Raw genomic sequence first — 26,989 nt, 5'->3', positions numbered from 1 at the left:
GAAATTAAGTTCCTTTCATTACTTTGGAAATAAGCAGCTCATCCTGCCGGCTGCCCACGATTTGATAAGTAAGGGTCATAAATATTTTGTTGGCCCAACTAATTGTGGTTGCTTTCATTCTTTCCCCGATAACTTTCATTACTTCCATGAAACTTCAAGAACTTCCTATGGGGTAAAGATGATGAAAGCTAAGACCTTTGATCAATTGCAGACGTTTTTGTTTAATGAATGCTGCCATGTGTCTGTGGGGCCAGCCATACCAAATAGGAGCTCACTGAGAAACAGTGGGAGGCAGCAGACAACTGAAAGAAAATGAAAGATGATTACTGCCTTCGTGCAGGGGATACAAAGCATACTGCACATAATATAACATCTGACCCCAAATACATAGCTACCATTCGTTGAGCAACTATGGGACACGCACACACACAGTTTAGGTTTCACAAAAGCCTGGGGGAGGATAGCATTGTCTTTTTCTTTCCTTTTATCCCATGAGAAAACTGAGGTTTAAGAAATTAGGTGACCCCCCTCCCAAGGTCCCCAGCGAGGAAGTGGTGGTGTCAGGTTTTGTACCACGTAGAGGGAGGTCCCAGGAGAAAAGCAGCTTCAGCTTAAGTTATAGTAGGTTATTAAGGGCGAGGATTATTTTTAACTTTGCTATGACCATGGGCAATTATTTCGTTGACACGGTTCTCACGGTCCTCATCTTGAGAGCGCCCCCTTCCTCGGTGATTAGGGGCCAACAGGAAGGCGCGCCCCGCGCTTCAGCGCGTTCCTGATGTACGACGCAGGCGCCCTCGGAACGGCAAGCCGGTTAAACTGACGTTGCTGGTGACCGTCCGAGGGGACTCAAGTTCCTCAAATCCCAGGATGTGCGCTCGCTGTAGATTTCACCGCTTGACTCAAGCAAACCCCTGAAATCCAAAGGGCATCCAAAATTTGCCCAGCCAGCCCATTGCTGCTCATTAGATTTACCCGCCCGCACTCTTTTCCTCAATTCTATGCAGCCTCCCAAGGGCTTTTGGTTTTACGGCCTGTGAGAGGTCGGACTTGGCGCTCGGTGTGCACCCTGGGCTGGAGACCAGGGAGAGGAGAAGCCGCCTCCCAAGAAGCGGCCCCTCCCGGGGGGCAGGGCGAGCACTCGCCAAGTCCACGCTCTGGGAGGACCTCGGTGGCAGACGAGACACTGCACTCCCCGCCCCGATCGGCCCCGCGAGGAGCCAGGCTGTAAGCGGGCGCGGGAGGGAGGGCTGGTTGACAGTGTCACACACGCGGCCCCTTACGCGTCTGTCACCCCCCCCGCCCCGCCTCGGTCCCAGGCGCCGGGAGCGAGGCCAGGGGCGGGGCGCGGCCCTAGGAGCGCGTGCGGCCGGGGCGCTGCTGCGGGCGTCTGGGCCCTAGGGGCTCAGCGCGCGCGCCGGCCGCCCGCCAGCTCCGGGACGGGCCCAGCGGGCACGCGCCCCCCGTCGCGCGCCGCCGCCCCAACGCGCGCTCCCGCCCTTGCCGCGCACCCGCGCACGGGAAGAAGCTGCCGGCTCCAGTCTCGCCGACCCGCACCATGCCCCGCATAGATGCGGACCTCAAGCTGGACTTCCAGGACGTCCTGCTCCGACCCAAGCGAAGCAGCCTCAGGAGCCGAGCTGAGGTGGGACCCTTGAAAAGCCGCTTTGGGGGTGGGATCATTTTCCCGGGTGGTACGGGGTAGGTGTGTGTGTGGGGGGGGGGGTGAAAGGCAGTGGGATATCGCAACCTTGCAGCCGTTCTGTGGGTCTGAGGATGGATGGGGTGCTGACCCCCTTTGCCCTCCCTCTTCCTCACCACCTGAGAAAGGGGAAAGCCAGCTGATTCCCTGCCAGGACATGTGTTTTAAGGGGCCTAGCTCCGGCCCAAAACTGAGTGGGCAGGGGGTGGATACATTAGAACTAGACCATCAAGGAGCAAAGGTTAAGTGCCAACTGATTTAGAAAGAACCGGGCAGGGGGCTTGGAGAGGTGCACATAGAGGGGAAGGACACAGAGGAGAAGCGACTAGGAGCCTGGTGATTCTGGCAGTCTCTTAGTGCCGAGAACAGCTATATTCATCCAGCAACAGAATTCCTTTAAAAGGTCTGCAAACTAGGCAACTCCAGGGTAAAAGGTCAGGGTTTACTTCCTGTGTCTCGAGGGTCTTGCTGGAAGTGAGGCTGGGGACTGTGCCTGGCGCAGCCTACTTACTGGACAGCTCCATCAGCGCAGTTCTAGGGAGGTTGAAAGAACTGGGGTGCAGGTGTGGCGGGGGCGGTAGTGGACCCCAAGTCCTTGATGAGGTGATGAGATCAAAGCCTGAGAAACAGGTGGAATCTGGACTGGAAATAGCCCAGGGGTGGGGTGTGGGGACAGGGATGCCCCTCACGGGGAGGAGGAAGGTCAGACCCTGAAGATCAAACTATTTGCAGGGGACTGCAGAGTCCCCTGAAGGAGTGTGTGTGGGACATCATGGCTTTGCCTGGTCTGCTGGGAGCTGGAGAAGGTGAGGAAACGACTCCAGCTGGAGGCCAGGGCCGAAGGAGTGAACAGGAGAGGGCTGAGCCAGCACACTGTCCATAGGCCCCACTCCAGAAGACCATAAATAATCCCCTTGCAAGAAACTCGGCTGCCTGCCTGTGCCCTGTGCTGACTGCAAAGCCTGGTGCTGTGAGGCCCTGGCTCGTTTGCATGAGCGGAGCCTCCTGCTTCATTCAGTCAGTGAGCAGAATCAAGGCCCCTACTCAAGCAGAAGCGTTGGCAGCTGTAGCTGGAGAAGCTGAGACAGGACTGGACTGGGAAGGTGGGGAATGAATAACCCTTATCTCCTTACATTGGACTGCTCTGCTCCTGTCCTTCGTCATGTCCTTTCAGGTGCCAAAGAGTGGGGCAGACGCTCAGAAGAAAAATTAAGTTTGAATGGCTGGCCCAGGCCTCCAGAAGTATAAGCAGTGGCCCGTACTTAAGGCCAGATCAAGATGAGATGTAGGGGTTCTGAGCAGACTAATAATTTGGTGGCCTCTGTATTCTTTAAATATTTGCTCAAAATTCACTTAGTAGAGAGAAACTTATTTTTAAGAAAAATTGTATGCTTAAAACAAGGATGTCTTATATGTATTTCTGAACCAGGAAACATTTTGAAAAAATAAAACACTTAGAATTTATGTAATAGGATGAAATACTCTTTCCTAGGGAATAGTATGACTTCATGCATACATTATTTTGGTTTCGTTATTTGGGCTGATTGAAACTACTAATGCCCCAGCTTCCAATGGCACCTCGCAGTCTACAGGGGCACAGTGGGAACTCTGTGACTTGAGAGATGTTTGCATGTTTCCACTTTTGTGAGAGTGTGCCTGGAAACCTGAGTTACCTGGCATAGCTTTTCTAGCTGGTTCTGGCCCGTAATGGTTAAATTGCCTGGCTGGCCGCTCCCCATAATTTGCCTGCCTGCTTCAGTGATACCAAGGGATCTGGGTAGGCCGGACCCTCTCAGTGTTTTCTCAGTTTGCTTGTGTATGTCTGGAATTTACTGTAGGCAGATAAAAACTTCCCTGAGCAGATAGAAGCCTAAAATGTACGTCCCCTAGCAATAGTAATACCTGAACACACATTTGAAACTAAATGGTGAATGACTGACTTTGAGCCTAACCAGACCACAAATTTGAGTGGAGCCAGGAGAGAAAACACACCTGTGAGCCGAGTCTGGCTGGAAAGAGAGACTGTTGACAAGGTCTATCTTTGCAGCAGTGTTGCTGAGAGCCAGCCTGCTGCTGGGTCATCAGGCAGTAAGCAGGAAATGGAGAGAAAGGCAGAGTGATCCGCCACTCAGAAGGTCTAGTGGTCAAGCAAGGGCGTTGCCGCAAGTGTGACAAAATAAATTCGAGGTCAGCTTCTAGAGGCAGAGGCTGGCCCCGGAGACCATACTGTGATTGTACCAGATGGGCAGTCATCTCTCAAGTGTTTTTCTGTTGCATTTGCTCCTGACTCCACAAGTCCCTGCTACACAAGAATAAAGTGTCCCTGGGTAGCATGGGGGTGTTTGGGTAATCTTTTCAAAGGAAGTGCCATTGTTGACTTGAGGCAAGATCTTTGTCCTTACTTGATACATTGCTGAGGTTGTATCATTCCCTGAGTTTTCTTCCTGGGGACCCATTCCTGCCTCTGATGTTCCATCCTAGTCCTTTTCCTGGTAAGATTTAAAAAAACCCTTAAAAACGCAACCATAACTTTGGAAGTCAGACATTGAAGGATTTCACAGCAGGATTGGCTGCTTGTCCTAAAAAGAGAAGACATGATGCAGTGAGTCTTCAGCTTCCTTAAAATTCTAGTATAATTTTTTCACAGCAGTCCCATGAAAAATAGATCAGCTCCAGGGAGCTCTCTGCCTCAGTGGTCTGTGGACAGGTAGGCCTGAGGGGGAGGAGAACTTGGCAGAGAGGGGGAGTATTGGGCTGGCAGAAAGGACACCGCGGTGCCAGTCTATGCTGAGCAGTATTAGTTTATTACCGTTGGCTCTATAGTAGCTTCTCGGGCTCTGTAACAAAGTGCCACAGACGGGGTGGCTTACACAGTAAAGCTTTCCCTCACAGTTCTGGAAGTGGAAGGTGCCAGATGCAGATGCCCCCAGGCTGGTTCCTTCCCAGGGCTGTGAGGCAGACTCTGTCCCAGGCCTCTGTCCTGCCTTCTGTTGTTTACACGCCAGCTGTAGTGGTCCTGGGCTGTGGATGCATCATCCTGATCTCAGTCTCCGTCTGCATGTGATGTTCTCCCTTTCTGTCTGTGTCCAGATTTCCCCTCTACATGAAAACTCCAGTCGCACTGGAGTAGGGTCCACCCTAATGACCTCATCAAGTCCAATTTCCAAATCAGGTCACATTCACAGGTACTGGTGGTTGGCATTTCAACATCTTTTTGGGGAGACATGGTTCAAACCTGAACTGCCTCCATGAATTTTGCCCTGTAAATTAAAGGGTTTGGCTAGACTTGTTCTTGATGAATGTATCAGAGTCACCTAGGGAGATGCTCCAAAACCCACACATGGTCTCCAACACAAAGATTCTGATGTATTTAGTTGGGGCAGCCTGAGCATGTGTATCTTGGCAGTCATCCTGTGACGATGCCCATGTGCACACCGATGCCCTGGAAGGGCCACTGGAGCCTTTGCCATTTGCAGACCCTGTGGCTCTCTGTTTATACATAGTTGCATGCACTTCTCTGGACCCTGACAACTAATGGTTAGGTTCCAAGGTTCAGAACACATCCAGAGGGCTGGGCTGGAGCCCAACAAGCATTGTCCTAGAAAAGGCTGGGGCTAGAAGACAATATAATTTTTACAGCTTAGCCAGACATTAATTTATTCCATACTTTTTGACCCTCTGGGGCTAATCGTCCTTAGATTTACAATCTACAAGTGAGACAGATAATGAATAGTCTATTTAATGAGATAATTGCTTTAATCAGTACCATCCATAGATGTAGGCAAAAGGAGCCCCTGCCCCGGACCCCACTTCTGTTCCCCTGACTCATGTCACTGGACAGAGCTGGAGAACCATGCCTTTCTCTCTAGGCCATGTTCTATATCCTCAGGATCCTGGATTTCCCCGCCCAAGGGACTGGATGCTGATTCCAAGGTGAGCAAGAGCCTCTTCCCCAGGTGTTTTCCCCGGGGCCAGCCATGCTGCAGGTAACTCTAACCTCAGAAGAATGGCAGATGGCACCTGTCCGTGGGAATGGAAGTGTGTGTGTAGCTTAATGTCCAGACTGATGCAGAATGTTGCAACTAATAGGCCCCTTGAATTATCTTTCAGAATGTAGGTGTAACTTACTTCATTGAAGTAGAGCCAGGAATCCTAATGAAGTGGAGAAAGGGATACACTGCCATACATGCTCATACAAAGGGGTGTCCATGTGGATACAGAAGACTAGGGTGAGAAGAGGAGGAGGTGTGGATAGGGTGCCAGGGCTGGCTCCTCATGGCAGCATGTTCTGGTGCTTTCCAGGTGGTTAACGAAGTTATGTTTGTCCAGGTAGGATGACAGAACAAAATTTATGCATCAGGTTATTAGCTTGATTCATAACATTGGGATATTTAGACATGTGGGAGGTGGACCTCCATTTTACTTCTAAGCCCCCGAATGTCGGGCTATAGAACAGACTTTTGAAGGTGTATTTAAGGAGCTGCAGACACATGTGTTTTTGAGGTGAGGTAGTGGTAGTTTATTACATTACGTTCCTCTTCAAATCAAGCTTAGTGGGGTGGGAATTTTGAGCTGCTGTATTTGGTACCTGGACCAGCTGTGGCAGCTTAAAATGCCCAGTTTTGGTTCCAAGAGATTGGAATATTTAAAAGATTTCTTTCAGGGAACAGCTTGTCTATCTTGTGTGTACATGTGTGCCTGTGTGGATAAGGTCAGGGAAGATAATCTTATTTCTCATTCTCAGAATTAAGGATTGCATAGAATCTACTGTATGAGGAAGATCAGAAATGAGGGGAAGAAAGAGTTTATTGTCAAAGCTGACCTCTCCCACAAAGGGCTCTGTTTTTTGTGTACTGCTGATAGATGTTGGACTGCCAGGGAAAACCCGGTGCGGGAGTAACAGCTCTCCCCATGCATGGAGGAGTACAAGAGTAATTTAAGACCATGGAATTCTGATTATCTTAATTAAGATAATTAATTAAGCCCATGAAACCAGAAAGTTAGAGGGCCATTAGCAACACAGAAGGTTGCAGCTAGTAGACCCCTCCGTTACCTCTGAGAACAGAAGGCATTCACTGCTTCAGTGAAGTAGCACTAAGAATCCGAATGGAGGAAGTGGAGAAAGGGTTGAGCTGTCACAGATGCCCAGGCAGCGACAGCATGTCACTTTGCCTTGCTGATGGCTGTATAAGGCCAGTGCGGTCATGATTGTGATGTCATCTGGCCAGAAAGCCTTCTAGACCTAGAGCCCTGAGAGCTGAGTTAAGTCAAAAGCCCTGAGCTGGAGTTACAACAGGAGGGCCCTCCCTCCAGCTGTTTGCAACTCAGAGTAACATGTGTGCATATGCACGGCCATATGCTGCAGTGTATTTCCTTACAGCTCTTTGAAAGATGCTCATCATCACCAAACAGCTGAGATGGTCGAAGAGTTAAGGGATTAATGGTCTGCAGCTCACTGCAGGGTGGATTTGGAGTGTGCTGCTCTTGGGAGGTGAGAATTAAGTGCCATGGTTGGCAGGGAAGAGTGGAGTGGATTTTCCCAGAAGGGAAATGGTTCCTTGGAAGTGGGGGAAGATAACATACATGTGGGTGTTTAAGACTGGGATGAGCCAGCTGGGGACAGAATATGGCGGTGGGATGGGAGAGGCTATTGAGGGAGAGAGCTGGTGAAGGCTTAGCTTTACGGCAGAACACCCAGTGCCATGTGCTGGTGTTTGATGCTGTAAGGAGCCTGGGCCAGCTTTTGTACCTGTTACTCAGGGTCCTATCTTTGTAATACCTGGTCCAACCAGTGGACAAAGGGACATATACTTACTTTGTGTTCTTTCCACTTGCCCCTAGAAATTCTGCACAAATCACATAAAGAGAGAAGCACTTCTTTTTCCTTTTTGCCAATAGGTGGATCTTGAGTGTACCTTCACATTTCGAAACTCGAAGCAGACCTACTCAGGGATTCCCATCATTGTGGCCAACATGGACACCGTCGGGACATTTGAGATGGCAGCAGTGATGTCACAGGTAGGACAGGGGCTTTTTTCCCCTCGGTTTCTCACACTGGACAGGTTGTCAGAAGCCTGCCTGGATGCATTCAAACACAGGGAAGGGGAGAAAAGTGAGACCCTTTGGGTCACTGGCTGTGGCCAAAAGATTTGGTTCTGAATCTGATTGTTGCTAGAGGTACTTCTTTTCAATCAGAAGATAAGAGTCTAGACTTGGCATTCAGTGAGTTAATCTAGATCTGCATCCTTTTTTCCCTTGAGAATGTCCATGATAGTTTAGGAAATTACAGATACAAAAAAGAAGTTGGACATTGTGCCATGTTATAGAAGAATGACAGCGCCTTTAAAATTAAGACAGCTGCTTTGTATACAGTCTGTGCTATAGCATTTATTACATGATTATGTAGAAAACATTTATTGAGCATTTCTATGCCAAACACTGGAAATAATGTATATAATGGCACAACTCCACCATAAAAGGTAGGCTGCTTTTATAGATGAGGAAACTGAGGCAGAGAGGGAGAGGAGAGGTAACTTGGTCTGGGCATTCGGCTAGGTAGAGACACTGCCAAGATTCAAACCCAATTCCAGAATAAGGAATTTGCTTCCCAATTTATACTGACAGATAATAGCACAAGTTCAAGGTCCCTTTTAGCCAATTACCAGTCTAATTTCCTATAAAGGGAGCAGCTAGTATACTGGCCTTGGGGAAAATAAAGGAAAAAGCCATTTGTGGGCAGGACCTTAGCCTCATGCAGCTGTGTCTGAGGCGCAGCACACCTTACTCATCCTAGATGTGAAATGTTTGCTTCTGATGTGCTTTGACAGTGTCTGCCAGGTTAAAAGGTAAGTCCAATTAGTTGAAAGAGCTTCTTGCTGTGGGTAGCAAGTCTAACCTCAGGAGGTGCTGTGATTCCTCATTATGTAGTGATTATAAAGTAGATTTTCAAACAAATTATGATCCCCCAAAAATGGAGTAGGGGGTGGTCTGTCTCCAAGATCAGTTGTAGTCTTACAGTCAGTCATCCCTCAGCCCCTGCTGAGCATTGAGCTGGGGGCTAATAAATTAATTGGCAAAGGAATTTGTATTTTTCTCTCCCTATCTTTTCTTAGCTATGCTCTGTGATCAGCCATCACCAGTAATGAGTTACGTATTAATGTAAAAGTGGGCAGATTCAGACAGCAATAAATAACCCTGGTTAATTCATGTATCAGATTATTAGTCCATGAAAATGTAGAACTTGCTGTCCTTATTTCATAGGAAAGACTCCCCCTTAATGAGACAACGCACCATGAAATAGCATGTGTGGGCACCATGCATTTTCTATTGCTGGGATCCACTGAATGAATAAACTCATAGAATTTTAGAGTGGGAAATTGTAGATGGGGGTTTGAGAGAAGCCCCCACACAGGGCAGTGTGCCAGAGCTGCAGTCAGATGTGAGTTTGACTCCGGCCTTCGCCCCTTATTGGCCAAGCAGTTGTTCACTTCTTAAATTTCTTAAGCTCCGTTTCTGCTCCCTAAGATAATATTACCGTACAAAATTGTCTGAGAAGTGAATGAAATAATGTGTGCAGAGTACTTACACAACATATAAACGTGAGGTTGGTAGTCATAGATTTAGGATTATGATTTATATAATTCCATCAAGAACACCTCCTTCAAGAATGCCCACTGATGGCTTTAGTTTTTAGCAAGAAATGTATAGGTTGTGAACACAAAGAAAAGCCATCAGTCTAAGTGGAGGTCCCTGGGGTCTGACTAAGCAGCTTTGCCTTAGGCTGTGCTTCATGCGGGATGGGGACCTGCTGTTGGTGCTGCTCCTGGCCTAACTCAGCTGGTGGCTGCCACAGGGCTTGGAGAACTCTCCCGCACCCTCCCCGCTTCCTGGCAGAGCCTCCTCAGTCATGAACAAAACATTGTCTCATCAGATTAGAATGGAAAACACGGTTTTGTGATTTCACTGGTTACACCTTTGTCTATGATTTTTTTGGCTCCTAGGAGCATATTTAGAGCAAGTTAAGTGTGAATGGCCAGAACACCTGCTGCTGTTGTGGTGTCGGGTTTCCGCAAGAGAGGGCCTGCCGCCTTCCATCCTAACATGCCATTTTGTTTCCTAGCATTCCATGTTTACAGCGATTCATAAGCATTACACCCTGGATGACTGGAAGCTCTTCGCTGCTAATCACCCTAAATGCCTGCAGGTAGGACTGCGTCCTGGTTACCAATTACAATGTTTGCAGGGGGAAGAAGACCTTCAGGATTGTCTAAAGGATTTGAATTGGCAGATAGGAAGTCCTGAGGGACCTAGGGAGAGGCAGAAGTGGTCCCTGGTCCTTCATCATTTCCACGGATTTGCCAAGGAAACCTGTTCTGTATCCTATCTGGAAAATACTAGGATTTACCCATTAGGAATATCTGTTTTTGTTCCTTCAAAGGTCAATTGTTATGTCATGACAGCTTGGAGAAGACCTGTTATCTCCTGCCAGGGTGCATCCAGTGTGAACATTCCTTTAGCTGTAGAAAAAACATTTAATTCTAATAAGCTGTTTTGGAGTTGAATAAACCATATGTACATGAGGATGGCTATGATCAAAAAAACAAATAATAACAAGTGTTGACATGGATGTGGAGAAATTACAATCTTCCCACACTGAGGGTGGGAATGTCAAATGGTGCAGTGGCTGTGGAAAATAGCCTTTTGAGGTGGTTCTTCAAAAGGCTAGACCTCAGAGTGACCGCATGACCCAGCGATTCCATGCTGGTATATCCACGCAATGGAATGTTATTCAGTTGTGAAAGGGAATGAAGCTGTGCTTCATGATATAACCTGGATGAACCTTGAAAACACTTTGCTAAATGAGAAAGCCAGCGTGTACGATTTTGTTGTCATGAAATGTCAAACCCGTAGAGACAGACAGTAGATAAAGGCAGGGAGATGGGAGGCTTGGAGGTGAAGGCTAAAGGGTATTGGAGTTTCTTTGTGGGGGAGATGAAGATGCTCTGGAATCGACTGCACAGACGGTTGCATGGCTGTGGGTGGATATACTGAAAACCACTGCATTGTGTGCTGTGAATGTGTGAATGGTATGTGATTCTAACAATAAAGCTGTTGTTAAAAAAAAAAAAAGGAGTTGAGTATAATACAGAGCCCCAGTGTAACACGCCTGACTGTCCACCCAGCACCTATAGTGGTTCTGAGCCGGGGCCAGTGGGGAAGTCCCTGTGTTAGAGATGCTGCCCTTGGTGACCCATCAATTGTGATGGGATAATGACTTCATGTCGTACTGCTTTTGAAGCTACGCTGGCTTTTTTGTTTCTTTTTTTGTTTTGTTTTTGGGTTGGGGGCTATGCTTTATGTGTGCAATTTGACAAGTGAGAAGGTGGTTTTGGAGGTAAAAAATATTGTGGCCCAGTGGCAAGTCTCTCAGTTTTTGCCATGTTGTGTTCAGATGAATTATAATTGCATCACCTTCTTCCCCGCTCCTCTGTAACACATCTGGGGAGCAATGGGTTACTTTTTTTTTGGTCATACCTCCGACTTCTTCACGGGGGCTTCTGGCAATGTGTTATTAGCTGGAACCTTAGCCTTCATTACCAACTGTGTCATTTGATTTAGTGCACTGCCCCCCGCCATACTGAAGTCATTACAAGGGGAAAATGTTAAAGACTCAGTAACACAGAGAAAATAACCAGTCTCTGGTTCCACCTGCCAAACTGTAGCAGAAATGGATGGGAAAACTTAGGAAGTAGCAAGGCTTTAGTGGGAGGGAAAGATGTGTGGACTGGGCTGGTACCGCCCGACTGTCATTGCGCGGCGGGAAAACTGGAGTAAGTGTACCATGTTACCAGTCTGCTTACACTCTGCCTCTGGGTTGTAGCTACATTGTTGGGATTTTGGAGGAATAACAGGATATTAAGGTATGTTCCTCCTCTGTGGCTTATGGTTTAGAGATGCAAATTAAAATATAGATATTTTTTTAAAAGGTGAGACACTGATTCTGGGCTCACTCCCATGGTTTTGTGTCACTAAGGCATAAAGTACTGAAAACAACTCTTTGGCCAAGGAGCGGATTTCCAGATGAGCAGAGGGTGGGTTGGATGGCTCCCGGTGCTGTGGTGGGGAGGGACAGGGTACTGGGGAGGGGCTGTGGTGGCATCTCAGGGCACTTTGTTCTTGCATTTGGGGACATTTAAAAGGAACATTGGAGCTCTATGTGTGGGTTACAGTTTGCATGTTGTGATGGTATTTGTCTTGGGAGTGGAAGTGAAAATAGGAAGGAGTTTTATCAGAGGAATTTAAGACATCTTCCCCCTCCCTCCTCTTCTCTAAGTGAGATGCTCAGAGTGGTGAAGCTTAGGCGGGAGGAAGCCTGTGTTGATAGGTCTCCCCTCATTCTTCCTGCCTCTTCTCCAGAAGAGGAAAATTTGCACCAACAGAGAGTTCCGCATACAGAGCTTGAGGAAATTAAGCAAAAGCCAAAGACAAGGTTTCCTGAGCAGTTAAGGATCTGTTTATTGCAAAGATGCTATGGCTGAGGTTCAGGGTTAAGGATCTATGCAATTTCATGGTGGGAAAGATATTGGAGGTGAAGTTTACTGAATCTCCTTTACCTCTGCTGTTGTATATTGCTTGAGCACTGGGTGTATATTTATTTGATCAGGGTAAACTGCAAAGAGTCCCTATACTGTGCCCACAATAGGCGAATGGCTAGAGGCCGGGTCTGACTTCTGAATCCTACTTACTGGTCATGTCTTTGCCTCTTGGTTTATTTTGTTACAGCACCTAGCTGTGAGTTCGGGCAGCGGGACTAATGATCTGGAAAAGATGAGTAGCATCCTGGAAGCTGTGCCGCAGATTAAGTTTATTTGCCTAGACGTGGCCAATGGATATTCAGAACATTTTGTGGAATTCGTAAAACTCGTCCGTGATAGATTTCCAGAACACACCATTATGGTAGGTATGGTGGAACATTCTCTAAATGGGGGAGCAAGGAGAGAGCCCTTCAGTGAGTCAGGGGGAACTATATTCTCTTCTGAGCTTGTGGGACCTTTTTATTGGGAGGCTAGTGGAGAATCATTAGGAAAAGGACAGGCAGGTCATTGTTTCTTGACAACAGTAATACCAGTGATTGAGTGCCTATTGTGTTTCAGGAGTATACACCTGTTCTCTTTCTTCTGTGCATCTCTGTAAGGAGTAGAAACTGTTGTCCCAGATTTACCACAGATGAGGAATTTGAAGCCCTGATTGGTTCTCACACTTAGGAATTTTCACAAGGTCACAGCAATGTTAAGCAGCAAAGCTGGGATTTAAAGCCAGGTCAGCCTGAATGTTCAAGTGCTGTCCCTGAGACTTCCTGACATGCCCCGTCCTTGGAGACTCCAGTGACAAGGCTCCTTTTGTCCCTGGGCCCTATGTGTATGACCAATTTCCTCCTTCCAAATTCTGAGGTGGGAGATGGGCCTTCTTAAGCTTTGCTCTAGATGTTGGTAAAGTTACCCTGTCTCATGACCCAAGAATGCGTATGTTTCTAGTCCTGAGGCCCCCCAACTTGCTCGTTTGTCCCCAACCATTTTTGGGAACTTTTTCTCATGAAAACGAGAAAAATAAAAGTTGGACTCCTTGGAAAGCAGAAGCCTCCAGCTCCCAGCTGGGACCTGGTAGCCCATAAACGGTGTTTGATACTAAACATAAAAGCTGTGAAACAATTCCTGGGTGGTAGAAAGAACATGGCAGGAGAGGAGCCCGTTGTTCATCCTTTGGACAGTAGGAGATGAGGCGGGCCCCCCTGGTTGTAGGTAATATGTTTTCTTATCTGAGGTGGTGGGATTTAGGACTTTTCAGATCTTTTCAGCTTACCTCTAGTGTTTTAATTGTTCTCCAGAGCAGTTAAATACATGGGACTAATAAACTTGGAAGGTTGTGTGTTACATCTACTGGCATTGTAAGGTGTAGAATTAGTTATGAGGGGTTAGGATTCAGAAATTACCTGGATTTAATGAAGCAACCTAGTGGGTCTGCTTTTTTTTCTTTAGTAATTCTTTTGTTAAATTGTGAAATATGACATTTTAAAAAACAAAATTCAATCAAGTCCATCTTACTGGCTTAATTGATTCCAGATTATTAAGTGTCTGGCAGCATTCCATCCAGCAAGTAAAGGTTTTATAGGAAGGAAGGTGGCCAAGAAGTTATTAGGAAAAGAAAAGAACGGGTTGTTTCCAGCCAGGTCACTTACCCTTAGGGAAAGAGAAGGGGGCCTTCTGCAGATTACATCAATAGTAATCAGAAAATTTGAGACTGACTGGTTTAAAAAAGGCTGGCAGGACAAGGGAAAGGCAGTGTTGCCAGCAGAGAGCCTGGGGGTTGCTACGGGGCTTGGGGAGATGCTGGGAGCGCGGCATTCCATGGCCTCCGGGCAGCCACCATCAGCAAGCAAGAGGCATCTTCTGGCCACCCGGGGCTGTGTTTTCATCGCTCTAGTTGGTTTCTCCAGCAATAAACAGGAGACTTTGGCGAGGTAGACGTTTCTTCCTAAGCCACTCTTTTTTTGCTCTGATCCTAAAATCTGTGATTCATTCGGAAACAGCCGGTACTCGTACGCCCTTGAATTTCGGAAATACCACTTCTCTTCTGGTGTTTGGAGGTATTGTGAGGGTGCATTACCATTTGTCCATTGTTTGAGAAACGAAAGGTCTATAATACGGGTGCTGAGTATTGTTATGATCGTTACAATGCAGTGAACAGGAGTGTTCAGAGGTGTTCTTGGCAGAGGCCAGCAGTTCTGGGTGTCTGCATCAGGAGCGAGGGCTTGTGGCTCCCTGTGCCCAGGATCTCCTGGATTTACATGCACACACTTTTCTCTTGCCTTTTGTCAAAGGCAAGCCTTGCCACGTGCAGGGAAGAAGGAAGCAGGGATTTTTAGAAAACTTCTTTGGCAGAAAAGGGTCCTGCAGAGGTGCTGGCCGTTAAATTGTGTAGTGAGTCCCACGGCCATTTGCCTGTGGCATTCAGAGAGGAAATAGGATGTGCATTCTTGGGTACATTCTATAGGTACTGGGGAGAAAGGCACTTGCATGGATAACAAATCCTCGAGCAGGGAGAAGAGCACTTTTTATTGATGTGAAACTTTGTCTTGGAGTTCCAAGATCTTCCTGTGGTAGCACCCACCCAGCAGCGGCTGGGCCAGCTCAGGCCTGTGGGGACACGGAAGTCCCTCTGTGGGGTCTGAGAAATGCTCTTGTGTGGGTGGCTCTTTCTGACCTTGTCCTGAGGACGGAAGCTTGTGAGCCCTGATCTGTCCAGATTAGACCAGAGGCCTAGCTCTGTGCCCCTGGGGAATGCCGCATCGACACTGTTGGCATATCCCCGGATAGCTGTGGTCTCAGCCTGGGAATTGCCTGTGGCCGGAGGCTTGGTTACCTGTCTATGGTCTTCCTCTGTCCGTCATGGTAAGACGGGGTTCTGGGCCACACAGAGATACCTTCCATTCCATACATACCTCTTCCCAGAGAGCTGGACACTCTTCAGCATTCCTTGAAGGTGTCAGCCATGGGCAGCCTTACCAGTGGAGCAGGCCTCATTGAAGTACAAGCAACTTGTTATAGCTGAAGGTACCTCTCAGGCTGGGTTATCTGCATTTTCTGTGTTTACTCTCTTTCTGGAACTGCTGTGAACTAGAGCTGTGGCAGAAGCTCTGATGGGCCTCAGGCTTCATGTTTGTTTCAGAGAGTTGCATAGTAAACTGAGTTTAATGTGCCATGAAAGGTGGTTATTGCCTTGATAGCATCTCCTATTCCCTGATTCCGTGAGTAGGTGGTGGGACATTTTCCATGTGCTTGGGAGAAGACTCCAGCATTAATGTCCCATCACCTTATTTTAGGAGTTGTGGCCATGGGCCAAATCCAGCCTGCTGCTGCTGTCTGCTGACCCCTGCCTTATATCATTCTACAGAATTGATTTTCATAGAAATAAAATTCTTATAGAAATAAAAATCTATAGATTTTTCTTGGTAGAGGGCCTCAGAAGAGAGTAAAAAATTGGGTAGGGACACTGTTTAATGGGGACAGAATTTCAGTTCAGGATGATGAGAAAGTCCTGGCGGTGAATGGTGACAATGGTTGCATGACAGGGAAAATGCGCATAATACCACCGGACTGAACACCGAAAAGGGGTTAAGACAGTAAATTTTATGTTATGTGTATTTGAAGACAAAACGAAGAAGAAGGAAAAGTGACTAGAAGAACAATATTCAGAAATCACTGTTAAGTGGAGGGACTGACATTTTACTGAACCACACTGGGAGGCGGGCACTACCCTAGGAACTTAATAGAACGTTCTTGGTTAACCTTACAGTGACAACAAGCAGTGGGTATGATTAGCCCCATTTTATAGCAGGATAAATGGAGGTCAGAGCTGGAGAGATTTTCTTAAAAACACAGGGTAAGTGGAGGGGCCGTGATCCGACCCCAGGCTTTCTGCGCGAATTTCGCCATAAGGGGTCCAGATCTAAAGGCAGGCTGGCAAAACTGGGACAGAACAGTTTTGGTTTTTGCCCAGAGGAGTTTTGAAAATGGTCCAACATTACTTGAAATCCTGGTTTCTGCTTGCCGGGTCCCTCCCCTGCCGTGCTCTACCGGTCTGACCTGGAGGGGCAGTCATTGCCTGTAGAAGGAGGGGGCAGCGGGCGGAGCTCACCCTCCCGGAGGGGGGCGCCTGGCCGGAATCTCCACCTGCCCTGTAGGTGCCCAGAGGGTGGGCAGCTTCCTTTCCGTCGTGGCTGCTCCAGGAATTACCCGGCGTGACCCGCCGGAGCGGAGGGCGAGGACGGCCCCTATCTGCTCCGCACAGGCGCCGCCTGGGGCCCCGGGGCGCGGCTGCGCCTTCTCAGCCCCGCCGGCCGCGCCCCAGCCGGCCATGCTCCCCCTGGCGTGCTCGCTTCTGATTTTGGCTTTTCCTTCCCCCCATTATCTTTACCCTTCTTGGTTTAAAATTTGAGTAGATAGCATTTTGTGTACAGCCGCCCATCCTCCCCGGTCTGCAGGCTGCCTGTTGCGGCGTCCTGGTGCTCAACGCCTTTCACGGTTACCTGTGTTTGCCGTCCGAGCCCCCGGGGAAGGAGCCGCACGGGCGGCCGAGGGGCAGCGGGGACTCCTCCGGCCCCCTCTGGGCTGCCTGAACTGGACCACCCTCCTCTCTGTTTTAAACCCACTACCACCGTGCATGGCTGCACTTGGTACCTCCGTCTGGAGCTGACTCGAATACATTCATTTTGTGTAAAGTGATTTGTAGGCAACGCCAGATTGGGGGAGGAATCCACATTGAAAATGAAATTATGTGGGGAGCTTAGAGTAGCTTTTTTATGTTATTTATGTATTTAAGTAGAAATTTGAAAATCTTTAATTTTTATTAAGTCCACTAGTGAGGAAGTGTGAGGGCTGAGGGTCTGGTTTCTCTGGTTCCTGTTAAGTTCTTTTTCGGGTACAGTGTTCATGCTGTTCCTTGTACTGACACACACACACACACACACACACACATACACACACACACACACACACAAACCAAAAAACCATCCTATTTAGTTATAAAAGTGCTATAGTTTCTACTATAAAATCCAGAAAATTTTAAAGAAGAGAATGAGAAGGCAGGTAATTTCTTTATCTAGACTACTTTGTTAGTATTTTGGTGTATGTTTTCATATACACAAACACTTTATATTTTTAACAAAAATCAAGATCTTACATTTCTTTCCATTTCCTCTAACATTATACTGAAAGCATTTAAGTATTTTCCCATGCCATCAAACCGATCTTAAAAAACATCACGTGGATGGGCCATAGATTGTAGAGCCATTTCCATCCCATTTGGGGAATATATTTGCCGTTTTGCACTGTTAGAAATAATACATCCTTGTCATTAAATCTTTTGCCTCTTCTGAGATTATTCCCTTGGGAGAGAATCCTGGGAGTAGATTTACTGGATCAAAGGGCATACATAGTTTTGCATTTCCTCCATATGGACACACAGCTTTCCAGGAAAAAGTGTACTGAAATAGACAGTCCGACAGCAGGGAAAATTGCCTGTTTTCTCTTTAGTGTTTATAATCACTGATAATTTGTCAAGTGAGAAGTAGTAGCTCCCTGGTATCTTAATTTAAAATTTGATTATTAGTGAGGCTGAACCCTTCCCCTGTGTTTATTGGCCACTTTTCTTTCTTTCGTCTGGCTTGTTCAGGTCCCTTGGCAGTTATTCTGGGAGGTGTTAGCGTCTCACAGAGTTGGAAGAGCTAGTACCATGCCAGGAGGCCGCAGTCATGATTGCAGGAGCTCTTCTCTCGGAGTTTTGTTGATTGCATGAGTGTGTCTGTTTATAGGTATACATTTTTTAATTTTCATGTAGGCAGATCTATATGTACGTTTTACTTGCATGCATGTTACAAAAGTATTCAAGCTGTTTTTGTTTTTGTTTTTATCCTAAATCTGAGGGGATAGAACTTTCAGTTTAACTCTTAAATCCATCTGAAGCTTATTTTGGTGAAAACTATGTGGGATAATCTATAACTTGTTTCCAGAAGATCCCTGTGCCCAGCTCTATTGAAATACTGTTTCCTTCCTCAAGGACACATAACGCCATCCCTACTATGCAATGTACCATCATATGGTCTGTTTCGGGTTGTCTGTCATTTTTCCACTGTCAGATGTGTTGGATTACAGCAGCCTGGAACCCTCCTCATCACCTTTTTTATACAAAGTTAGAAGTCATTTTGTCTCGGTTGAAAAAGAAAATTCCATCTGGGAATCAATTCAGTGAAAAGACAGTGGGGCTTTACTGCAAAGAAAAATAAAAAACGAGAAGAATGAGTAGGGATGTGGTTCCCAAAATAAGACTTTGCAGTTGTGAAAATTCAGGGAGGCATCCTGCCAACTGTCCTGTTTATCAGCTGAAGAATCCACAGGGCAGTGAGCTGCAATATAAAAGGCTATTTTGGTGCTCCCAGACTCCGATAGTGAAGGCATTTATATTAGTAATTTCCAAACCAGACGTATCCTTTTTTAGATTGGTCGCTTCCTGGCCTGTATGTTTATTCTTAGGGCCCAGCTTCATGTTCTGGAGCTGGAGCCTGTGCCGGCGCAGTTCCATAAGGGGTCCTCTGTCCTTTCACATCCAGGCGGAACCGCTGACCTGAGGGTGGAACACTTGGGTATTTTCCCAACGGTGAGATGCTCAGTTATTTCCTAATCCTGGATCCCTGCAGTTGCACAAAGGTTCCTTGGGTTTTACATCTGAGACAGTAAGGGCTGTAATCAGCTGGAGTGTTTCATTGCTTATTTTGTGTATTTGGGTTGTCAGTAGGATTTTGTTTTCTCCATCACTTAAATGTTCAAAGAGCCCTGACTGGGGTCATCTCAGCTATCTAGTAGTTCTAAAATTGTACATCTGTCTACCTTCTCATGCTGTCAGCTCCTCCACATGGAGTCTCAGGTGTCAAAGTTCTGTGCTCCTGGTCACTAGGGAAGGAGAACAGGAGAACACCCTGGCCCATCAGTTTCTTAAAGTAGATTCAGGAGTTGGGTCCATTGTTTTCTCCCACTTTTTTTTTTTTTTTTGTCCCCAGGCTACCTGGTGGCTTCCGAACTTGCTCATCCTTGTGTCTTGTGTGAAGCTCCTCATTCATGCATCTTTGTAACACCGGGAGTGGTTCACAGTCATGAGCTGTGTTCTTTTTGTCGCAGGCAGGGAACGTGGTGACAGGGGAGATGGTAGAAGAGCTTATTATTTCCGGAGCAGATATAATCAAAGTGGGAGTTGGACCAGGTAAGACTTGCTGGGAAGCACAGCCAAGGCTTGTGAGGGGAGGACCGGGTCGGGGTTATGGGGGGACTGGAAGAGGCCAGAAGGGGAACCCATGAACCATTCATCCACAAATTTAAAGCACGTTTCTTTTGGAAGGATCATTGAGCTTCCCCAAGGAGCTCCTGATGGGAAACATCATTGAGCTGCATGCTGATGCCCCCAGGGAACGTGTAAATGAGCTTGGATGTGCTTAGAATGTGAGGTCCTAGTTTCAGAGCATTGATGTGGCAGAAAATAATGCAGATTTCATTAATGATCCCGCACGCCTCGAAGGGGAAGGTGAGGGGTAAAGAATCCATGGTGGTAGCTAATGGACAGGAATGGCTCAAGTTTATCTGAACCTTGAGGGACCCTGAACATTGCAAACAGGAAGGCAGTGAAGAGGCCACATTGAACTTGACCCATGGCCCGGGAGTACCAATCTTTGGCTCCTTACCTGATATGCATCCATCTCGGATTTTGCCCATGTCTTCTAGACCTTCTCCCCTGGAACCACCTGTTGGCACCTTGAGTGGAAGAATGAGGCAGAACTTTTGTACCCTTATATAAGTGGCTCCATTTTTTCTTGGGGCCAATCGGTGCCCACTTTCCCCTTTGCCCACACACGAGCGTGAGCTTCCACTGCTTTAAATTCTTCATTGCACATCCATTGCAAATCAAACACTACAACTGGAGAGAAGGAAGAAGATAGACATTTTCAGTTGGGAATTTAAAAATAAGTAAGCAAAGATTGAAAAAAAATCTCACCCACCCCAAAGACACTACCAATAGAGGATGCAAATATAACCCATCATGGGCAGACTGTGGGGCGCCTGCTGGAGGCAGGAGAAGCATGGGGCCCCACGCGGCTTGGCCATCAGCTTGGAGGGAACGGGCTGGGCAGCAGGGGGTGTAGGGAAGGAGCCTTGGAGGCCCCTCAGAGGACACGGGGAGGAGGAAGTGATGGGCCTTCTGTATTGCCACTCACCTAAGCCAGTCAGTGATGTTCTGAGCAAGAGTAGAGACAACTCTGGTTGGTCATTTTTGAAAAGTCAAAGTTGGTAAGGCCCAGTTGTTGCTCACGAGGAGCCCCCACTGGAGTAGGCTGTAACAGACCAGCAAGTGTCTCTTTTCTAAAAGCAGGGTGCTCACCAGCCCCCTGTGTGATCTGAAATGTGTTGTCTCCTGGCTGCCGTTGTGCTGGGGCAGAGGGCAGGGGGTGCCATGCAGCACGTGAAGGGGCATAAGCAGTCCTCTTGGCTTCAGAGAGCTGCTCTTGATGTAATCTTGTTTCCTTTATGTACGTCCTCTGTGTGTACATTCTGTTTCCCCAGAAGACCGACTGTCCTTCCACTTGCACAGTGCACCTTCCCCGCCTCCCCGAGCTGTTAGAACAGACGTGACTGAAGAGACTAAAGGGATATTTTTGAGCCTGATAACACTGGAGCCACTTCCTTAAATTGACTGGAGGTGTTATTTAAGATTCATGAATTCTTTATAAAAACACTGGGTATTCTGTGTCTGCATGACAGTGTTAAAAATGGTTCTTCAATGAGCAACCCTTGGAAACTGGGAAAAAGCATGAAGAACTGTGGGCCCTGCCCCTCTAACTGGGAGGAAATACCTAATTTCTCCTTTCAACCTGGGGTTTAATCAGGACCATTCTCATGCCTGTTGGAAACTTTTTCCTTAACTCTATACAAGAAAGGCCACCGGCCTAACCCATGTGAGTCCCTCATGTGTGCAGAGCCCCGGGCCATGCAGCTGAGGCCCCTGCCTTCCCTCGAAGGTTTAGCAAATGAGTGGGAGAGAAGCAAAAAAGCCGATTTTGAACCAGAGGTAATAAAATTAATTCTGCCTCGCACAGTGCACATCTGGTAGCTGGGGCAGAGGGTGACTGGGGAGAGAAGCTCAGCACCTCCAGGATTGTGAGGATGGACTTGGATTCTGCCCTGCAGCTGGGTGATGCAGGAGAAGAGTGGGTTCCCTTGTCCTTCTGGGTTCCTGCTGAGTCCAGGCCTGGGAGTATAGGCACAGTTCTCTGTCTGATCCTGTCCTGAAAGACTCCTGGGAGACATGTGTTGGGAAGCTGTGAAGGGGCTGGTGGAGGGAGGGAGCCGGGAGGAGAGGAAGGGGCTCAGAGTGGCTTACTCCCAGGTCTGGCAGCTCAGGGGTGCCCCGTAATCCACACCACAAGACATCCAGGAAGGACTGAACAAGTGGTGAAATAGTGGACACAGGGATGTGGGTGACTCATTCATTCTTGTGTTTGTGCATTCCTTCAGTGACTATTTATAGACCTTCATTATGTACAAGGTTCTATTCTCAGTGCTGGATCTACAACAGTGAATATCCATGGAGCTTACCATCCAGCAGAGAAAACAGATCCCCAGCCTTCTTACACAAATAATTATTTAATCGCCTCTTTTTGAAATGAGTGCTGTGACAGTCAGCTCCCCTGAGGCAGTGACATTTAAGATGAAGCCTGAAAGATGAGAAAGGTTGGCAAGACCACGGGGTTGGTACAGATGGGAGGGCTGGAACAGAGAGAACAGCGTGTCTGGAGAATCCCTACGGTGGGGGTGCACTCGCTGCTGAGGACCTCCATGGTCAGTGTGGCTGTGGGGTGGTGAGTGGGGGGAGATGAGGGTGCAGATGGGCATTTGGGAGTTTGATCTTGGGGTGCACGGGTACTCACCTGCTGGGAGGGAGGTACAGGACTTGAGCAAGGGGGCATGTCCTGGAGATGCCGGTGCTCTTGGCGTGATTCAGCCTGGACCTAACTGGGATCGCACTCAGCAGACGGGTCACCCAGGACCAGGGCTGACCATGGGAAAGGCGGAGATCAAGGGGATAAAGGCGTCCAGGTGGCAGGTGTGAGTCCTGAAATGGAAGCTGACCTCAGAGCCCAGGCTGTGTGGGGACTCTGGACAGGGTGGCCAGGGCTGGTGAGATGGTGAAGGAGAGGTGGGGGGCAGAGTGGGGTGAGAGGGGGTGCAGGGACATGGTCAGTGCTGGCACCCTTTCCCGAGGGCTCACTGCAGGCCACACCCTGCCTCTTCTAGAAGCCGGTTATTCCCTACTGCAGCCCTGAAGGTCAGTGTTCTTATTTCTACCTCACAGGCCTGGCAGGGAGTCTTAAAGAAGTGATTTTTGACAAGAGTTGAAGGTACAGGAGGCTAGAGGCCCGGGGGAATCTGAGGGAAGTAGAGTGTGGTTGTGAGGAAAAGCGGGGGAAGGCAGAAAGGAATGGGGGTTAAAACACTGAATCAGGGCTTGGGACCGGGTGCAGGCTGATGTCAAGTGAGGGTGACAGTGACAGGATGGGGTGGTGGTGTCCTGGGTCCCAGCAGTTGGTGGTGACGAGGTGACGAGGGCCTGAGGGATGCCGGCCAGTGGTGGGGTTATAACCACCTCCACCAACCTACGGGCAGCCCCCCTTCATCCCCCCAGCCCCCCACTGCCCCACTGCCATGGAGTGCTCACCACCGGGCTTGGGGACAGGGCTGTGCTATGGCGGCGCAGGCCCATTTGTGTTGAGTTCAGCTCCTTCATAGCCATCTCTCTCTGGGGTCTGCTGCTTCCTCCATCCAGGCTCCGTGTGCACCACCCGCACCAAGACAGGGGTGGGCTACCCCCAGCTGAGCGCTGTGATCGAGTGTGGGGATTCCGCCCATGGCCTGAAGGGGCACATCATCTCGGTAAGCCTCAGGGCCAGCGGGTGGGGAGCCCGGTCCTTGGCTGCCACGCACACAACCTGTGCACACTGTGGTTGGCATCCTGTGGGCGTGGGAATGAGCTGGGCATGTTCATGGCAGTGGCATTCGGCCAAGGCACCTGCCCTGCTCCCCAGTTACTGTTCAGAGGGAGGTGGGCACATTTGTTAGTAACAATGTGAGGCGGCAACATGCCGGGAGTGTTGAGGAAATGAGAGGACCACTATCAGTTTGCAAGGCCTCCTGTAACAAGGTCCCCCGGACTCAGTGACTTAAACAAGAGAAGTTGATCATCTCACACTTCTGGAGGCATGGGTCTGAGATCAACATGCCGGCAAGACCCCGCAGGCTCTGGGGAGGGCGGGGTTCCACGCAGCTCCTTGTCTTGTGGCACTGAAACTCTAGTCTTCACACGGTGTCCTCCCTGTGTGTGTGTTTGTGTCCCGATTTCTCCTTTTTATACAGACATCACTCATTGGATTGGGGGTGCCCCTACTGCAGGGTGACCTCGTCGTAGCTAATCACATCTGCTGTGGGGTCGGCTGCTGCCAGCAAGTGGGTCACTGTTTACTGTAGTGAGAATGGATTTAGTGGCATTTTGGGGGCAGAAGTTAGGTTTATGTGGGTTAAGAAATGTATGGGAAGGAGGTGAGGGGAGGCAGAAGCAGGGATAACATTTTCATGAAGCTCCCAAAAGGATGACATGGTGGACTCAGCCACTAAATATTAAGGATTGAATGAATGAGAGCCAGATTAGTCTACCCTCAACTTATCTGTAATTCTTCATCTTTACTGGCATGGTGCCCGTTCAGACAGTTGAAGAAAATGATCTCTCTCCTTCTAGATGAGATTCTCAGGACCGATTATGTTGGATATAGTTGGACAAACTCAGGACTATGGCTGACAATTATGTGGATGGATGTTTTGTATACGTATGTGTGTGTGTGTTTGTGTTTTTTTTCATGTATTATGTATTAGTGGTGTATTTTTAGTGGTCCTATAACAATGATGACTTACTGAATATATTAAATTAAATTTTCAGATCTTTCCACTTGTACAGTTGCTAAGACTGGCTCCCACATTAAATAATTGGTTGGTCATTAAAAAAAACCCTCAAATGCATTAAATTACATACCTCTGTGGAATAGTACCTTGTTGATTTTGGCCTAGCATTTCAGCTTGAGGCTTGATTTCTGGACCTTCTTTGAGGGTGTAGTAATACTCTTTAAATACCCAGCAGGCACATGATCTCATTTGAGCCTTCCTGCAGCATTTGAGCATGCAGCCATTGCTTAACTGCATGTAACTTTTGCTAAGAACTGGAACTAGGATCCTGCTTCTTCCCTCGCAGTCCAGAGCATATTTAATGTGCTCCTTCTGAGTCTTCATCCAAGTTTTCATCCTTCCATCCTTTCAGCCAGTAAGTATTTATTGAGCATCTACTATGTGCTGGAAGTGGCATAAATGACTGAGGATTTACTGGTTGCTGACAGAGTTCTGAGGCTTTCCTTTAGTTCAATACCCTATCCTTTAATCTTTGCACAAGTGGACAAATTAATACCCATTTATTGAACATTCCACGTTTGCTGAGTCAGGTGATCCAAGTCCCTGGTGTCACCCACAGTGAGCGCCCTTCCCCAATATGTGGTGCTTCTTACATGCTCCCCGTGGCCTTATCTTGGGCTGGCTGCATGAGCACCACCAGAGAAGCTTTTTAAAATAGAAATTCCTGGACCCCATTGTAGCAAACCGGACTCTTCAGAGGTTGCCCGTCCAAAATCAACATAAGTCCATTACCTGATAGTGTTTACCATCAAGAGTCTTAATCAAAACTTAGATGCTTTGTCATATATATTCCTTGAGTGGCCACCATTTCCAAGTTAGTGGAGGTCAAACTGGTAATTTATTTATTTTTTTTACTTTATTATTATTTATTTATTTATTTATTTAATTTTTTTGAGAGGACATCTCTCATATTTATTGATCAAATGCTTGTTAACAACAATAAAATTCTGTATAGGGGACTCAATACACAATCATTAATCAACCCCAAACCTAATTCTGAACAGTCTCCAATCTTCTAAAGCATAACGAACAAGTTCTTACATGGTGAACAAATTCTTACAAAGTGAATAAGTTTTTACATGGTGAACAGCGCAAGGGCAGTCATCACAGAAACTTTCGGTTTTGATCACACATTATGAACTATAAACAATCAGGTCAAATATGAATATTCGTTTGACTTTTATACTTGATTTATATGTGAATCCCACATTTCTCCCTTATTATTATTATTATTATTATTTTTAATAAAATGCTGAAGTGGTAGGTAGATGCAAGATAAAGGTAGAAAATATAGTTTAGTGCTGTAAGAGGGCAAATGTAGATGATCAGCTGTGTGCCTATAGACTAAGTATTAATCCAAGCTAGACAAGGGCAACAAAACATCCACGGTTGCAGAAGATTTCTCTCAAAAAGTGCCCTTTTACTGTATGCACAGGCCAGCTTAGATATCTCCTTCTTCATTCCAATGGAACCGGTGGGATGAATGCAGCTACAACTGCAACAGCACCAGGATCTTTGTTGAAGTTTTTTGATGATCATCTTCTGGAATGACTCTTCCAGAGGATTTTGATGTTGGAACTTCTTCTTCATATCGTATCTTAATTCATTTTCTGGGTAGCCAAAGGAGGCTTTGATTCTCTGTATAAACACAAACAGACCCTTTGCCCACACTTTGATATGCCCTTTATACCAGTGAAACTTTCGGTTTTGATCACACATTATGAACTATGAACAATCAGGTCAAATATGAATATTCGTTTGACTTTTATACTTGATTTATATGTGAATCCCACATTTCTCCATTATTATTATTATTATTATTATTATTATTATTAATAAAATGCTGAAGTGGTAGGTAGATGCAAGATAAAGGTAGAAAATATAGTTTAGTGCTGTAAGAGGGCAAATGTATATGATCAGCTGTGTGCCTATAGACTAAGTATTAATCCAAGCTAGACAAGGGCAATAAAACATCCACAGATGCAGAAGATTTCTCTCAAAACAGGGGGGGTGAGGTTCTAAGCCTCACCTCTGTTGATCCCCAATTTCTCACCTGATGGCCCCCCTGCGACTGTGCCTGTCTTAGGTTGTTCCTCCCTTGAGGAATCTTACCCGTCTCTGGCTAACCAGTCATCTTCCGGGGCCATACAGGGAAATGTAAAGTTGGTAAGTGAGAGAGAAGCAATATTGTTTGAAAAGGTTAGCTTTTTACTTTGCAGATTTATGCCCTGTGGTTTCTATGCCCAGCATTTGTCTTGAGGTATCTTTACCACTTGGAAGAATTATGATACTCGGTAATTTCGATATGAGGCATGAATTCTACTTAAGGGTTGTAATTAGGAAGGAAGAAGAAAAGCTATAGAAGTAGCAGATGGAAGAAAACATGGGAAGATTGATTATTTCTTTGACATATCTTCTTGTAGAGTAACATAAGCATGTATAGGTTTTAAACTACTAATTAAGTTGCGTACACACATTAGCATAATGGGAATACAGCTACATAACCAAAGCAGACCTACAATTACCAGCCATCTCCAGTGAAACCAAAAAAACCAGTTAGGCATCATAGGCATTTGTGAAATCTTGTCAATAATATGATGGATATTGTCTAACTGAATTTGAATAGCTTGAGAAAAATCAGACAAGTTAAAACAACACATTCCCGGGAACTGTTCAC

General features: G+C 47.1%; 1 protein-coding gene across 4 annotated transcripts in view; it reads left to right on the top strand.

The window, feature by feature from the left end:
* The first annotated feature begins 327 nt into the window (after window positions 1-327).
* Window positions 328-26,989, top strand: part of GMPR (guanosine monophosphate reductase) — a 42,951-nt gene continuing 16,289 nt past the window's right edge. The window contains exons 1-7 of one of the 4 annotated variants that reach the window (XM_036998473.2): window positions 541-1,645; window positions 5,572-5,635; window positions 7,601-7,720; window positions 9,822-9,905; window positions 12,485-12,658; window positions 19,432-19,513; window positions 23,126-23,232. In XM_036998473.2, coding sequence (XP_036854368.1) covers window positions 1,572-1,645; window positions 5,572-5,635; window positions 7,601-7,720; window positions 9,822-9,905; window positions 12,485-12,658; window positions 19,432-19,513; window positions 23,126-23,232 — 705 coding nt within the window. In that variant the 5' untranslated portion in view covers window positions 541-1,571. Of the gene's footprint in view, window positions 1,646-5,571; window positions 5,636-7,600; window positions 7,721-9,821; window positions 9,906-12,484; window positions 12,659-19,431; window positions 19,514-23,125; window positions 23,233-26,989 lie in introns of all 4 variants that reach the window. The other 3 variants (XM_036998474.2, XM_017652478.3, XM_036998475.2) reach the window with 3 other exon arrangements.

Source organism: Manis javanica, chromosome 16 (genome assembly GCF_040802235.1).
Source record: "Manis javanica isolate MJ-LG chromosome 16, MJ_LKY, whole genome shotgun sequence".
In the NCBI taxonomy this organism is placed as follows: domain Eukaryota; kingdom Metazoa; phylum Chordata; class Mammalia; order Pholidota; family Manidae; genus Manis; species Manis javanica.
This window is presented reverse-complemented; position numbering and strand designations above follow the sequence as displayed.